General features: G+C 43.9%; 1 protein-coding gene across 1 annotated transcript in view; it reads right to left on the bottom strand.

Annotated features, from left to right (window-relative positions):
- CYP27A1 (cytochrome P450 family 27 subfamily A member 1) overlaps positions 1 to 14272 on the bottom strand; it is a 35400-nt gene extending 21128 nt beyond the window's left edge. The window contains exon 1 of the mRNA XM_037029383.1: positions 13536 to 14272. Within this exon, the coding sequence (XP_036885278.1) occupies positions 13536 to 13805 (270 nt within the window). The 5' untranslated portion in view covers positions 13806 to 14272. The remainder of the gene's footprint in view (positions 1 to 13535) is intronic.
- Positions 14273 to 14722: the final 450 nt, after the last annotated feature.

Here is a 14722-nt window from a genome sequence, read left to right as displayed (position 1 = left end):
CTCTCCCTCTCTCCCTCCACAAAGTAACTACTATCTGAAATTTGAAGTGTAGCCTTTCTATGTTTATATAATTTTACTATATACGTGTATCTGAAAATGGCCTATAGAATTTTTGTGTGGTTTTTATTTTACAGAAATACTATTCTACTGTACCATCATTCTATATTCAACTTTGATACACAAAAATCATGTGTATTCATTCTGACTATTGTATAGTGTTCCACTGTATCACAATTTATTTATCCTGTTGATAGCCATCTAACATGTTTCTGAATTTTTGATTTTACCCAAAAAGCTGCAAAAAATGTGTACACCTGTGCAGCCATTCAAAAAACATGGTTTTGTGCAAGAAGGCAGAACCGTCGTAAGCTACCAGGTAGTTAGGCAGTAAGAATCCCCTTCTGATTTCGCACCCCAGAGAAACAACAGGCTGAGATCCAAGAAAAGGTGTTGCCTGGGATGACCTCAGAGAGGCCTGCAGGAAGCAGAGCACCACCCCCCTGCAGCCCTCGCACAGCCAGAGGCAAACCGCGGTAGGCCAAGCCCAGCTTTACCTGCGGGCTGGGCTGGGCTGGAGTGAAGCAATGAGAGTATTTCAGGAACAAGTAGTCGATGATCAGCCACAGATGCAGATGTCAAAAGAGGAAGCAGACATAGAGGTGCATACAGAAAGTAAGGACCCAAAGCCAGACATAAGCACAACAGGAGGGGCCATCAAAAACCTCCAGATACTATGTTGGTCAGCCATCATTTATCTCCTGCTCACCATTCTTTTGCTGTTGAACTACGCCTGGACAGGGTGAAGCCAGAAGGAACTCTGATTGAGGTCCATGCAGACCTGCAATGAAAATCCAATCTTCCCCTGGTTCTCACCTCCAGACTCCAAGACCCCTTCACAGAGGCAACCATCACTATCAATTCCTTGTGTGTCTTCCCAGAGATATTTTGTGCACAGCACAAACATATAAATGCATATATACCTCATACTCCTTATTATCCACATATGATGACATACACAGTTTTGCACCTTCCTTTCCTCCCATCTCTTAGCAAGTGATTCATGTTAACACACACAGATCTGCCCCTATTCTTTCTAATGCTTGCATAAAACTTCATCATACACATGTATTATAATTTAATTATTTCCCTACTGAAACACGGAAGTCAGTCTAATTTTTCCCAATCAGAAATATTGCTACCTCAAATGTGCTAAACTTTCCCTTTATCTGGAAGATAAAAATTCTGGCTGTGCAGTTGATAAGTGGTATTTGCATTCTTGGCCTTACCACCTAGTTTCAAATTTCCCATCCTGAAGGCATAAACAGTACACCTAATTCTGCTGCCCCTCAAGGGCACCTGTCAATGTCTGCCAAATGAGGCAGAAACACTCGAGCCAAGTCAGAGTAACCTAGAGGATAATCTCTGAAAGGCTTGAGGTAATGTGAGTACTGAGAAAGAAAATCCACCTAATCGATGGCATTAACCAAACTGAAGAAAGAACGTGTTAACAGAACAGAAGTGGCCGTTACAAAACCCAGAAGAGGGAGCCAGACAGCAAGAATTTGGCAGCGCTTCTCTCTCAAGATAGAGATACTTAATGTAATGGACAGACTCCAGAGAAGCATATCCAACCAGGTTTCTCCGAGGCCTAGAGGAAAGGTCCTTCTGTACAGTTACCTTCCTCTAGTTCTGGGGTCTGCACACGGATGCAGTCACAGATTTCTCTCCCAGATACCTGGGTCCTAGGAAGAGGACACAGTGGATTAAAGACAGCCACAGCCTCTGACATCCCTCTCACTAAGAGGTGAAGCCTACACCTTCTCCTCCAGAGTCTGGATGGGCTCTGTAACAGCTCCCATGGGTAGAACACAGTGGAAATGATGCTGTGCCAGTTTCCAGGCCCAGGCCTTAAGAAACTGCCAACTTCCACTTTCTATCTCTTGGAACACTCACTTTGGAGAAAGCCAGAATTCTGGAAGGAGTCTGACTATCCAGACACCACCATACTGTGAGGAAGCCCAAGCCAGACACATGGAAAGAGAGAGATACTCAGCTGTTGTGGCCAAACCATGCCAGGCACCCAACAGGCAATTAAAGAAGCCAAGTCGGAAATTCTAACCCTAGCAGACGTGTTATGGTGAAAAACGGAGGAAGCCAGCCAAAAGCCAGACTCAAGGTTCAGACATATGACCTCGACTGAGTCACCCTCGTGATCTTCAGCTATTCGACCTGAAGCCCCACTCCACTGTGAAGCAGAGACAAGCCATTTCTGACATGCGTGGTCACTGCATTTCGGGACAGTTTGTTACACAGCCATAGACAACTAGGACAGGAGTGTCTATGTGATGGAATGTTATGATCCCTGGGGGGGGGGTGCTAACTTCCTCAGTAAAGAAACACATGGGCACTCTAGTTCGCCAGTTTCTGTAGCTTTGGCCAGTGTGGGTCAGTTCCCAATACTCCACCCATGCTGGATATACTAACAAAATTTAGTTTCTGACCTGGAAAGCTGAGAGCAGAAGGGCCAGGCTAGTCAATCCGTCCACCTCCCTTACTGCCTCATCTTCACTCCAACCCAGATGAAGGAGCTGGGAAGAGTCTCTCAAAGTTTATCACCAGATACAGCTGCTGCTCGTTATCACTCACAGCCCTTGGCTGATGCATGACATTTACTTATTTATCAAACATTACTGAGAACCTCTCCTGTGCCCAGGGCTGTACCTGGCATTGGGTGTGGGGCAGCAAAGAGTGGGGAAAGACATAGGTCCAGCCTTCACAGCTTCACAGCTCAGCCTCCAAGCTTTATACATGGGGTATGTTAAGAAACACATGCACCTATGCCCTGACTGATGTGGCTTGGTTGGTTGGGCATTGTCCTCCAAAACTGAAAGGTTGCCAGTTTGATTCCTGGTCAGGGCATGCCTGGGTGCTGGTTGGGGTGCATGCAAGGGGCAACCAACTGATGTTTCTCTTTTACATTGATGTTTCTCACCCTCCCTTCCTTCTCCTCTCTCTAAAAATAAAGAAAGAAAATCTTTTCTAAAAATGTGCACCTAAATATACAAAGCAAATATTAACAGATATTTGCTTTTCTGCACAGGAAGAAACAGATGGCCATTCAGTAATAGTAGATGACTTTAACGTCCCACTTTCATCAGTGAATAGATCATCCAGGTAGAAAATGAATAAGAAAACACTGGCCTTAACGACACATTAAACCAGAGAGACAGCAGTTATGTACAGAACATTCCATACCCAAAGCACCAGAGAAGGTAGATCTGAGCCATTATTAGGTCTCTCAAATTCTGGGTTGGTGCCTTCTCCATCAATAATCCTTTCCTTACTCCAAACTCTGCCACTTTGAGTTTTGGCCTTTTGAAGAATTGGGACACATGAATGTGGGTTCAGTAACAATTTGGCAAGCCAGCCAGGAGCCATGGCATGCCAACTCCAGCTGGAGTTCCCCTCCATGAGTCCTGAGCAGTTGCCAAGGAAGTTGTGCCTCGAAGACTCTGGAGGGACTTTCCTGGCAGATGCTGGCCACCCTCAGCACACGGCTCATTTGGAATAAACAAAGAGCTTTGGGCTTCAGTCTACTGTTGGTTTAGTTTCTGAGTAAGTTGCTTCATTTCTGGGGAAAGCTGCTTGGGTGTGAACAGCTGGGATGCTCTATCTATGCATGCTCTCTTGGGACAGAAACTAGTCCACATGCTTTTTAGATTCACATGATCTAGGAAAATATTTGATACTAAAGATGGTGTTGAGTTTGGTCTGGCTCCTCCAGTGCACTGGATCCTTCTGACCTGGGTTACAAAATTCTCTGCTTATCCTTTTCTAATGTATGTTATAGAGAGAATGTTTAAGCAGCCCACACTCCGCTGTTCAAAATGCTTTTTCCCCAGAACCCAATCCAAATGACTCCTCTTATTTTTTTAATTTGTTATCATTGATTTTGAGAGAGAAAGAGACTGATTGGTTGCCTTTCACACGCCCTCAACTGGAGACCTGGCCTGCAACCCAGGCATGTGCCCTGACTGGGAACCAAACCAAAACTGTGACCTCACAGTTTGCTGTACGACATCCACCCCACTGAGCCACACCAGTCGGGGCTAATCTTCCATCTTAACTGCACCTGGACCAGTTGCCCTTTTCCCCTCAAGACTGAGGAATGAGCAACAAAAAGGGGAGATTTGTAATCACAAAAGCAGCTCAACGTGATCCTATTCTGTGTAATGAGATACTGAGCTGTGTTTCATTAGTAAACCGAAGCCACAAGTCATGCAGCCAAATCATGTGCAGAGGTAAGAACTTTGAGCTGCGGACTACACCCAACACATATACATTGAACAAAGAACCAGGACAGAACTAGAACGTAAACATTGGAGTGCTTTTGGAAGAACACTTTCTCATCCAGGAAGATCTGGAGTAGATGCCCGTTTGTTATAAATGGCCAATTTCCAAGGTCCTCCAATTAAAACCTTCTCCACCAGCACTTCAGCATACCTGCTCCCCTACTACTTAGTCCAGCAAGAGGGATTTGACACACCATTAGGTCTCTACCTTCTCAGTTGGGGCCTTCTTGATCAACAAACCTTTCATTATTCCAAAAAATAAAATGCAACAGAATACACATTCTTCTTGAGCACACATGGAACATTCTCCAGTATAGATCATAAATAAATTTAACATGTAAATCATATGAAGCACCCTGGTTGATGTGGCTCAGTGGATTGAGTGCTGTCCTGTGAACCAAAAAGTTGCCAGTTCGATTTCCAGTCGGGGCACATGCCTGGGATGGAGGGCTGAGTCCCCCACTGGGGGCATGCCAGAGGTAATGGATTGATGTTTCTCTCCCTCTCTTTCCTCTTCCCTTCCCTTTTCTCTATATAAATATAAATATATAAATAAAATCCAAAAATATTTTAAAAAATGATATGGAGCCTCTTTTCTCACCACCATGGTATGAAATTCAAAATCAATAACAAGAGGAGAATTGGAAAATTCACAAATACATGAAGATTAAACAACATGCTTCTGAACATCCACTGGGTCAAAGAAGAAATCAAAAGAAACATAAAAAAATACCTAAAGACAAATGAGAATGGAAATACAACATGCCAACGCTTAAAGGGAGGGGTGCTGGGGAAAAGGAAGCTGGGGCCTCAAATGTGCATATGAGGAGCTTCGAGCTGAGTCCCTGGACCCTGTGGTGATGCCTGAGCAGGGGAGCAGTATAACCAAACATGCTCTTCGGGGCACCGGTGTGGCAGTGGTGCATGAGTGGACAGCTGGGGAGATCAAGAAGCAAGGGAGACTAAGCCCAGGTATCGTATTTTCCCAGAGTCATGATGGGGCTGTTCACGCTGCCAGCCAAGGCACAGGTAAGCAAAGAGGCTGACCTGGTGGGGCTGCTGGAGCTGCTGGAGCTGGAAATGACATCCTCTGTGTTGGGCAGGACAAAGCCCGCCAGGTTGAGAAGGTCATGGGTTATCTAGCCTTTGATGCTACTGTCTGGTGGAGAGTTGGACTCGAGGCCTCAGATGAAGGATGCAAAAAGTGATAAAAGCCATAACTTATGGGAAGCAGCAAAACAGCCCTAAGAAGGATGTTCACAGCAATAAATACATAGAATAAGAAACAAGAATGATCTCAAATAAACAACACAACTTTACACCTCAAGGAGCAAGCAAAGAAGGAGAACAAGCTGACTCAAAAGTTAGTAGAAGGAAGAAAGAACAATCACAGTGGAAACAATTGAACTTGAGGTTAGAAAGACGATAGAAAGGGTCAATAAAACTAAGAGCTATTTGCCCTGGCTGGTGTAGCTCAGTGGACTGAGCACAGGCCTGAGAACCAAAGGTTCGCAGTTCAATTCCCAGTCGGGGCACATGCCTGGGTTGTGGGCCGGTTCCCAGCAGGGGACACAAGAGAGGCAACCATACATTGGTATTTCTCTCCTTGTCTCCTTCCCTTCCCCTCTAAAGATAAATAAATAAAATATTTAAAAACACTAAGAGCTATTTAAAAAATATAAACAAAATAGACAATCTTTGGCTAGACTCACCAAGAAAAAAAGATAAGAGGACCCAGACAGATAAAATCAGAAATGAAAGAGATGTTACAAATGATACCACAGAAATACAAAGTCTCACTGTAGGAGACTACAGTGAACAACTATACACCAAAACATTGGACAACCTAGAAGAAATGGATAAATTCCTAGAAACATACCAACTACCAAGATTGCATCATGAAGATGTAGAAAATCTGAACAGGCCAGTTACTAGTAAGAAGAGTCAAGCAGTAATCAAGAACTTCCTGACAAACAAAAGCTGAGGACCAGCTGGCTTCATTGGTGAATTCTACCATTTAAAGAAGAAATAGTACCAATCTTCTCAAATTCCTCCAAAAAGGAGAAGAGGAGGAAATACTTCCAAACTCATTTTACAAAGCCAGCATTTTCCTGATGCTAAAACTAGACAAGGACAGTACTAGAAAAGGAAATTACAGGTGAATATCCCTGACAAACATAGATGCAAAAATCCTCAACAAAGTATTAACAAACCAAATTCAACAATACATTAAAAAAGATCATATACCATGATCAAGTGGGATTTATGCCAGGGATGCCAGGATAAACATTTGCAAGTGACTGTTATACACCACATTAACAAAATAAAGGATAAAAATCATATGGTCATCTCAATACATGCATTAAAAACATTTGACAAAGTTCAACATCCATTAATGATAAAACTCTCATAAACCACAACAAAATAAAGGCCATACATGACAAACCTCCCCTGCCCCTAGCTAACAGTAGAGTCTACAGTGAAAAGCTGAAGGATTTCCCTTTGACATCAGGAACAAGACAAGGGTGCCAACTCTCACCACTTTTATTCAACATAGTATTGGAAATTCTAGCCAGAGCAATTAGGTAAGAAAAATAAATAAAAGACATACAAATCAGAAAGGAAGTACTAAAAACTGTCACTATTTGTAGATGACATATTATATAGTCTTTAGAAAACCCTAAAGACTTCACCAAAAAAACTGTTAGAACTAATAAATGAACTCAGCAAAGTGGCAGTATATAAATTAATATACAAAATCACTTGTTTCTATGCTAATAATGAACCTATGCACTGTGCATTGAAAACTATGGCACTGAAGAAAGAAATTGAGAAGATGCAAAATAAAAGATACTCCATGTTCAAGGACTGGAAGAACTACTATTGTTAAATTTTCATAGTATCCAAAACAAATCTACAGATTCAATGCAATCCCTATTAAAATTCCAATGAAATTTTTTCACGGAATTACAACAAACAATTCTAAAATTTGTATGGAACAACAAAAGATACTGAATAGCCAAAACAGTTTTGAGGAAAAAAGAACAATGCTGGAGGCATCATACTTCCTTATTTTCAAACTGTATTACAAAGCTGTAGTAATCAAAATAGTATTGTACTGACATAAAAAACAGATGCATGGATCAATCGAACAGAATAGAGAACCCAGAAATAAGCCCATGCATATATGGTTAATTTACAATAAAGGAGCCAAGAATACAGAGTAAAGAAAGGGCATGTATTCTTCAATTCATGGTGTTGGGAAAACTGGATAACAACATGCAAAAGAATAAAACATAACCACTAGCATATACCATACACAAAAATTAGCTCAAAATGGATTAAGGAATTGAACTTAAGACCTGAAGCCATAAAACTTCTAGAAGAAAACATAGGCAATAAGCCCCTTCATTTGGGGGGGGGGATTTGACACCAAAAGTAAGGGCAACAAAAGCAAAAATAAACAAGTGGGACCATATCAAACTAAAAGACTTTTGCATAGCAAAAGAAATCATCAAGTAGTCCTGGCTGGCGTAGCTCAGTGGATTGAGTGCGGGCCTGCAAACTAGAGGATATTGGTTCTATTCCCAGTCAGGGCACATGCCTGGGTTGCAGGCCAGTTCCCAGCAGGGGACTCACGAGAAGCAACCATACACTGATATTCTCTCCCTCTCTCCTTCCCTTCTCCTCTAAAGATAATTTTTTTAAATCTTAAAAAAATAAAAAAGAAATCATCAACTACATGAAAAAGCAACCTACTGAATAAGAAAAATATTTGCAAATCATATGTCTGATAAGGGTTAATATCCAAAATATATAGAGAACTCATACAACTCAGTAGCAAAATAATCTAATTTAAAAATGGGCAAAAGATCTAAATAAACATTTTTCCAAAGAAGATATACAGGTGGCCAACAAGTACATGAAAAGTGCTCAACAACACTAGTCATGAGGGAAATGAAAATCAAAACCACGAGGATGTCACTCCACACCTGTCAGAGTGGCTATCATCAAAGAAGACAAGAAATAACAAGCCTTGGTGAGGAGGCAGAGAAAGGGACGCTTGTGCACTGCTGGTGGGAGACTGTAAACCGGGGCAGCCACTGTGGAAAATGGTGTGGTGATTCCTTAAACATATTAAAAATAGAACTACCATAGGAGTCAGCAATTTCACTTCTGTTTATTTACCCAAAGAAAATGAAAGGACTAACTTGAAAAGATCTATGCAACCCTGTATTCAATGCAGCATTACTTACAATAGCCAAAACATGAAAGCAACCTAAGTGTCTATCGATGGATGAGTGGATAAAGAAAATGTGATACACATACACAATGGAATATTATCCAGCCATAAAAAGAAGGAAATCTTGCCATTTACAACCACATGGACAGACCTTGAGAGCACTCTGCCCAATGAAATGTCACACAGAGAGAGACAAATACTGAACGATCCACATATATACGAATCTAAAATAAAATAGAACAGAACTCATAGAGAACAGATTGCTGGTTGCCAGAGGGGGAGGGTGGGTGGGCAAAATGACTGAAGGTGCTCCAGAAGGACCAACTCCCAGTTATAACATAAATAATCCCTGAGGATGTAAAGTACAGCATGGTGACTAGAATGAATAATATCACATTATATATTTGAAAGTTGCTAAGAGAGTAGATCTTAAAAGTTCTCATCACAAGAAAATATTTTGTAGCTATAAAAAAAAGAAGCACGATACATGAAGTGACAAGTATGTGCACAGGGCATTAGAGAGCTCACGGATCTAGGGGGTCGGCCATAAGAGTTACAGAATAGACAGCTGATCACACCATTTTAGGGTCGACATCTTTAAAAGATACCAACTCAATATAAATTTACATATACATTTAATACACTGACATTTTATTTTTCCAACACTCTTGACATTATTTTGGCTAGGAAAAAGAAAGGAACTAGCATGTATGGACTAGCATGATTTACACATGTCCCAGTTTTCACTCCACCCCCCTAAGACCTACAATGCTTCCCTGAGCTGATTCAACAATTTTTATGTGGGATGTACAGTTTCCCACAACTGAAGGTGCTGGGAACATTATAGTCAGATGCCCTTATACTATTTCCACTCCTCCCCCTTGTATGAGCTTAGAGGGAAAGACCCCAACCCCAGATTTAAGGATGAACCTTCACAGGTCTAGGCTAAGTTAGAGTATGCTTGTGGCCACTACAGTGAGTCCAGGGATGGCCAATTAACCCAAGCCAGTCAACTAACTTCTGCAAGACAGCAGAGCCAAGAGAACTGCAGAAAAACAAAACTGTAGCTTTGATGATCTTATCAATTCCTAGAGCAAATTGTACCTGAAGGGCACCCAACTACTAGACTTTTGGATCATATGAACCAATAAAATTGTCTTATAGTTTAAGCCAGTGTGAGTGGCAACCAAATGAATCTGAAATGATACAAAATGGGTCACTAGAATGCACCTTATTGCTCAACAGGGGTATTAACTGGGTTTTATAGATGTGTAGCATTCTGTCTTTCATTAACTCACACCATCCACATGTTGTGGTGGGAAGGGCTAATATTTCCCATGGGATAGCCCAGGTCCATGTGTAAGGGCTGGAGACAGGTGGCTCTCCTGAGTCCTGGCCTTGGCCTCTCCTTTAAAAGGACACACATTCCTGGCTTTCTCCTGCTTCCTCCTGCTCCTCCTAGGACCATCTAGAATTTCTTTGGTAGCTACTGCTCTATAGAAAATCCTGAGCAAAACCTCCCAGTAAACTCCCACTCAGAAATGATGAGAAATCTTTAGCCTCCACCCTGGACCATTCACTGGGCCTCTCAAATTTCTAGAGGCCAAATCAAGCAGAAGTAGTATACAGGACTCTGTTTTCTTAGCTTGCTTAGTTACTCAGACCTGAGCCCAAAGGGAATAATTTTTTAAACATCTCTGAGTACCATAGGATTTGCCTGCCAAGTCTCAGAAACACAAACAACCCCAGCAGGAAAGGTCCCAGAGGAGACAGCAGTAGTCTGGGCAGGTGCAGAGAAACTGGTCAATTTACGTGTTCAAACCCTCAGAGTCCTTTTTCCCCTCATACTCAACTCCCACTCCAGCTTTTTCTGGAGGGTGGGTCCTGCCACGCCCAAGCCCTCATCGCCTGAGACCCTCTCCACCTCTGCTGTATAATCCATCCTACTACACACACCATAACCTGGACAGTGTCTCTGGGAAGGCACCTTCACCCCATGTCTGCTCAAGAGCCCACCATGGTCCCTCGGAGGAACTGGGGCCTTACTCTGGCCCCCAAAGCCCTCCTGAAAGGCTTGTCCTATCCCACTCCCCATATCTCCTCCTGTTTTTTGACCACAGCCCAGCAAAGCGACATGGTAGCCAGTCTGTTCACCAGCCCAGTCTAGGACCTAGAAAAGAGGAAGGCCAAATATGAGATGGAATGACTCTGTAAAAGAAGCCAAGGACATGAGCCTATAGTGGCTGAACAGGGCTGTTGAGGTGAGAACACTGTGGACATTGCTCATTCATAGGGTCCCCTGGAGTTGGAGCCAACTCAATGGCATATAACACTTACATCCCTCTTCCCCCAAAAGTATATAAACCTTAACAGGGTGTTGGCTTTATCTCATTGAATTCTAACACTTGGAAAATGCCTGGGGCAGAGTGCATGCATTAATTCAGCTGATCTCCTAAAAACCTCTCCAACTTAACCAATACTGGGTTTTCTTGTCTCTGTCCATGTCAGTGGGCTAACCATTCATCCCTCACTTGTATCAGTGTTTTGCTGGATAAATCCTTCTTACTGGAAATTGGCTGTGGCACAGTGGGTACAAGGGGCCACTGCACAGACCACCTGGCTGACCACGGGCAGATTAAGAGACTTCTAGCCAAGATGGAGGTGTAGGTAAACATGATTCACCTCCACACACAACTACAGTAAAAGTTACAACTAAACTACAAAACAAACATCACCCAGATTCTCAGATAATTGGGCTGCATAGAGGTCCAACAACCAAGGATTTATTTATTTTAAGGATTGTATTTATTTTAGGCATAGGGGAAGGGAGGGAGAAAGAGACAGAAAGAAACATCAATGTGTGGTTGCCTCTCACATGCCCTCCCTACTGGGGACCCAGTCCACAACCCAGGCACATGCCCTGGCTGGGAATCAAACCAGCAACCCTTTGGTTCGCAGGCTGGTGCTCAGTCCACTGAGCCACACCAGCCAGGGCCTAACAACCAAGGGTTTAAAGAAGCTACATTCATCCAGATGGGTGCTTTTCTATAACAGGCCACACTGTTAAGACAGGGAGTCAAAACAGCTCTGCCTAAGACACAGAAAGAAACACAGAGAGGCTGCCAAATTGAGGAGACAAAGAAATATGGCCCAAACAACAGAACAGAAACAACTCCAGAAAAAGAACTAAATGAAATGGAGATCAGCAACCTATCAGATGCAGAGTTCAAAACACTGGTGATCAGGACACTCAAAGAAATTACTGGGTACTGCAACAACACAAAACAGAACCAGGCAGAAATGAAGGTTGCATTAAGTGAAATAAAGAAAAATCCACAGGGAACCAATGATGGAGGGGATGAACCTGAGATTTAAATCAATGATTTGGAACATAAGGAAGAAATAAGCATTAAACCAGAGCAACAAAGAGAAAAAATAATTTTTAAAAAATGAGAATAGAATAAGGAGCCTCTGGGATAGCTCCAATTGTACCAACATCCGAATCATAGGGGTGCCAGAAAGAGAAGAGGAAGAGCAAGAAATTGAAAACTTATTTGAAAAAAAAAATAATGAAAAAAAACTTCCCCATTTTGGTGAAGGAATATACACATACAAGTCCAGGAAGCAGAGAGAGTCCCAAATAAGTTGGACCTAAAGATGAACACACCAAGACATACCATAATTAAAATGCCAGAGATTAAAGATAAAGAGAGAATCTTAAAGGCAGCTAGAGAAAAGCAGAGAGTTACCTACAAAGGAGTTGTCCTAACACTGTCAGCTGATATCTCAAAAGAAACTTTGCAGGCAAGAAGGGACTGGCAAGAAGTATTCAAAGTGATGAAAAGCAAGGACCTACAACCTAGATCACTCACTCTATCCAGAAAAGCTATCATTCAGAATGGGAGGGCAGATAAAGTGCTTCCCAGACAAGGTAAAACTAACAGAGTTCATCATCACCAAGCCATTATTAGATGAAATGTTAAAGGGAACTATACAAGCAAAAGATCAAAACTATAGACACTAAAATGGCAACAAATGCACAACTATCAATAACTGAACCTCAAAAACAAACTAAGTAAACAAGCAAGACAGGAACTGAATCATAGATATGGAGATCATTTGGAGGGTCATTAGCTGGCAGGGGGAAGGAGAATGGGGGAAAGGTGCAGGGATTAAGAAATAGAAATTGGTAGGCACAAAACAGACAGGGGGTTGTTAAGAACAGTATAGGAAATGGAGAAGCCAGAGAATTCATATGCATGACTCATGGCCATGAACTAAGGGAGGGGATTGATGGAGGGAAGTAGGGTACTGGGAGAGGGTCAGAGGCAGAAAACTGGGACAACCGTAACAATACAAATCAACAAAATCAATAAAAATATTTTAAAAAATACTCCTCACTGGAAATCAATTTCTTAATAACAATAAGTACACCTTTTTCTTAATGCCTATGATTTCGGTTTCACTCCCTGAGAAGTTACATCTTTTTTCCCCTAAGGGGAAATTTACCTGGCGAATTGGGGAATCGCTGTAATCCTCCTGAAGCCATTTCCTTTGGAAGAAGTCTGTGGTAGCCAGTACGACCACAGAACTAAACTGTGGTCCTATAAACCCCTGGCAGCCTATACAACTTGCATCTGTCATTCTGTTGTCAAAACAGTTCCCTCCTCTCTCAGGCTCTGTCCACTTTAAACCTAGCCTTCAGAGCCACCTCCTTTCCAGTGCCCTCCTGATTCTCAACACTCCTCCATCTGCTCATTTCAGTTCCAAGGGCTCTGCCTACCCTTTGCACACAACGCGTACAGATGTCCAGGTTATGACCAGAGCGCTGGTCTGAGTTCCCACGTTCTTCACTTTTTGTCCAGTGTCTCCCCATTCCCAGCCTCCGTGTCCCAGGGCTCATTCACCCCTCTTCCCCAGGCACAAGGTCCCTCGCTTACCTGGAGCTGGTGCATGTGCAGAACGTAGCCTTGCCCTAATAGCTGGAAGAAGAAGCGCAGGTGCCCTGGTCCTGAAAGCTCCTCCAGGCTCCGCAGCCTCTGGTCACCAGGCCCGGTTTGGGGAGCCCCGGCTGCGGCGGCCGCTGGGAGGGCATTGGGCATCGAAGCCTTGGCTCTGGCCCCGTGTGGACCGAGGCCCAGGCAGGCCACTCGCGTTCCCAGCAGCGCCCACCGCAACCTCTCGAAGCCCAAGGCAGCAATACGATCCATGGCTCTCGCCGCTGCAGCGCCTTTGGAAACAAGTGCTGAACGCCCGGGTCCCGCCCAAAGATAGGAGCAGGTTCAAGGGCACCAGTATCCCTGAGTGGGACAGGAAAAGGCCGGCCAGGCCCCTTACTGCTCACTTCACCTCGCGGCCCTCAATCCCTCCAAACAGGACCTAACGAGCACAGAGAAGTCACTTTCTGCAACTGTGCCTGCCAGCCCCAGGAAGGGACGAGGCAACACAAAGGCAGAAGACGCAGGGACCCCAGGGAGACCCCGAGAGCGCGGACCACGGCCGGCCCTTCCGTGACTCCGCACCTCGCACTTCCGAGAACTCTCAAGGAGAACCTGAAGTTCGCTGTGTCACAAAAAGTTGTAGGAGGTCCGGAGACCCCCAAAGGCCAGGAGGCCCCACCCAGTGCAGCCAGCCCTCGTGCCCCAGGGAACCGGCGGCTGAGATTAAACTGGCCGCCGGCTCGTCCTAAGGCACACGCCCCGCCCCTCCCGTTCCCGCCCCGCCCCCCGCCCCCCCTGCACCCACCCCACTCTCGTTCCCGCCCCGCCCCACTCTCGTTCCCGCCCCGAGTTGCCCCCAGCGTCTGAGTGCTGAGAGAGCAGAAAAAACAAAACTGAACTAAAAGGCCCTGTGTCCGAGGTCATCCGGTTCCTGGAGGGAGAGCGGGAAGCCGAACAGACCACCGAATTTAAATAGGTTTTTTAAATGCCGTTCCACCCGCTCCCCCCTCTTCCTCCGCACCCCACACCCAGCCCCAGGTTTGCTAAGGCCGGGTTTTTCAGACTGCAGGTTGACATCATCAGGGCAGTGTGTGAGCAGAATTACTCTTCAGTAAGATGGAAAAGAAAACAAAAAGTACAGAAAATATTGCAAGAAGAAAAAGTATTGCTTCATGAATTCTTTGTTT

This window comes from Sturnira hondurensis, unplaced genomic scaffold, assembly GCF_014824575.4.
Source record: "Sturnira hondurensis isolate 20B ecotype Veracruz unplaced genomic scaffold, ASM1482457v3 Scaffold0020237, whole genome shotgun sequence".
Lineage (NCBI taxonomy): Eukaryota > Metazoa > Chordata > Mammalia > Chiroptera > Phyllostomidae > Sturnira > Sturnira hondurensis.
Note: the sequence above shows the minus strand (reverse complement) of the source record. Positions and strands in the feature narration are given on the sequence as shown.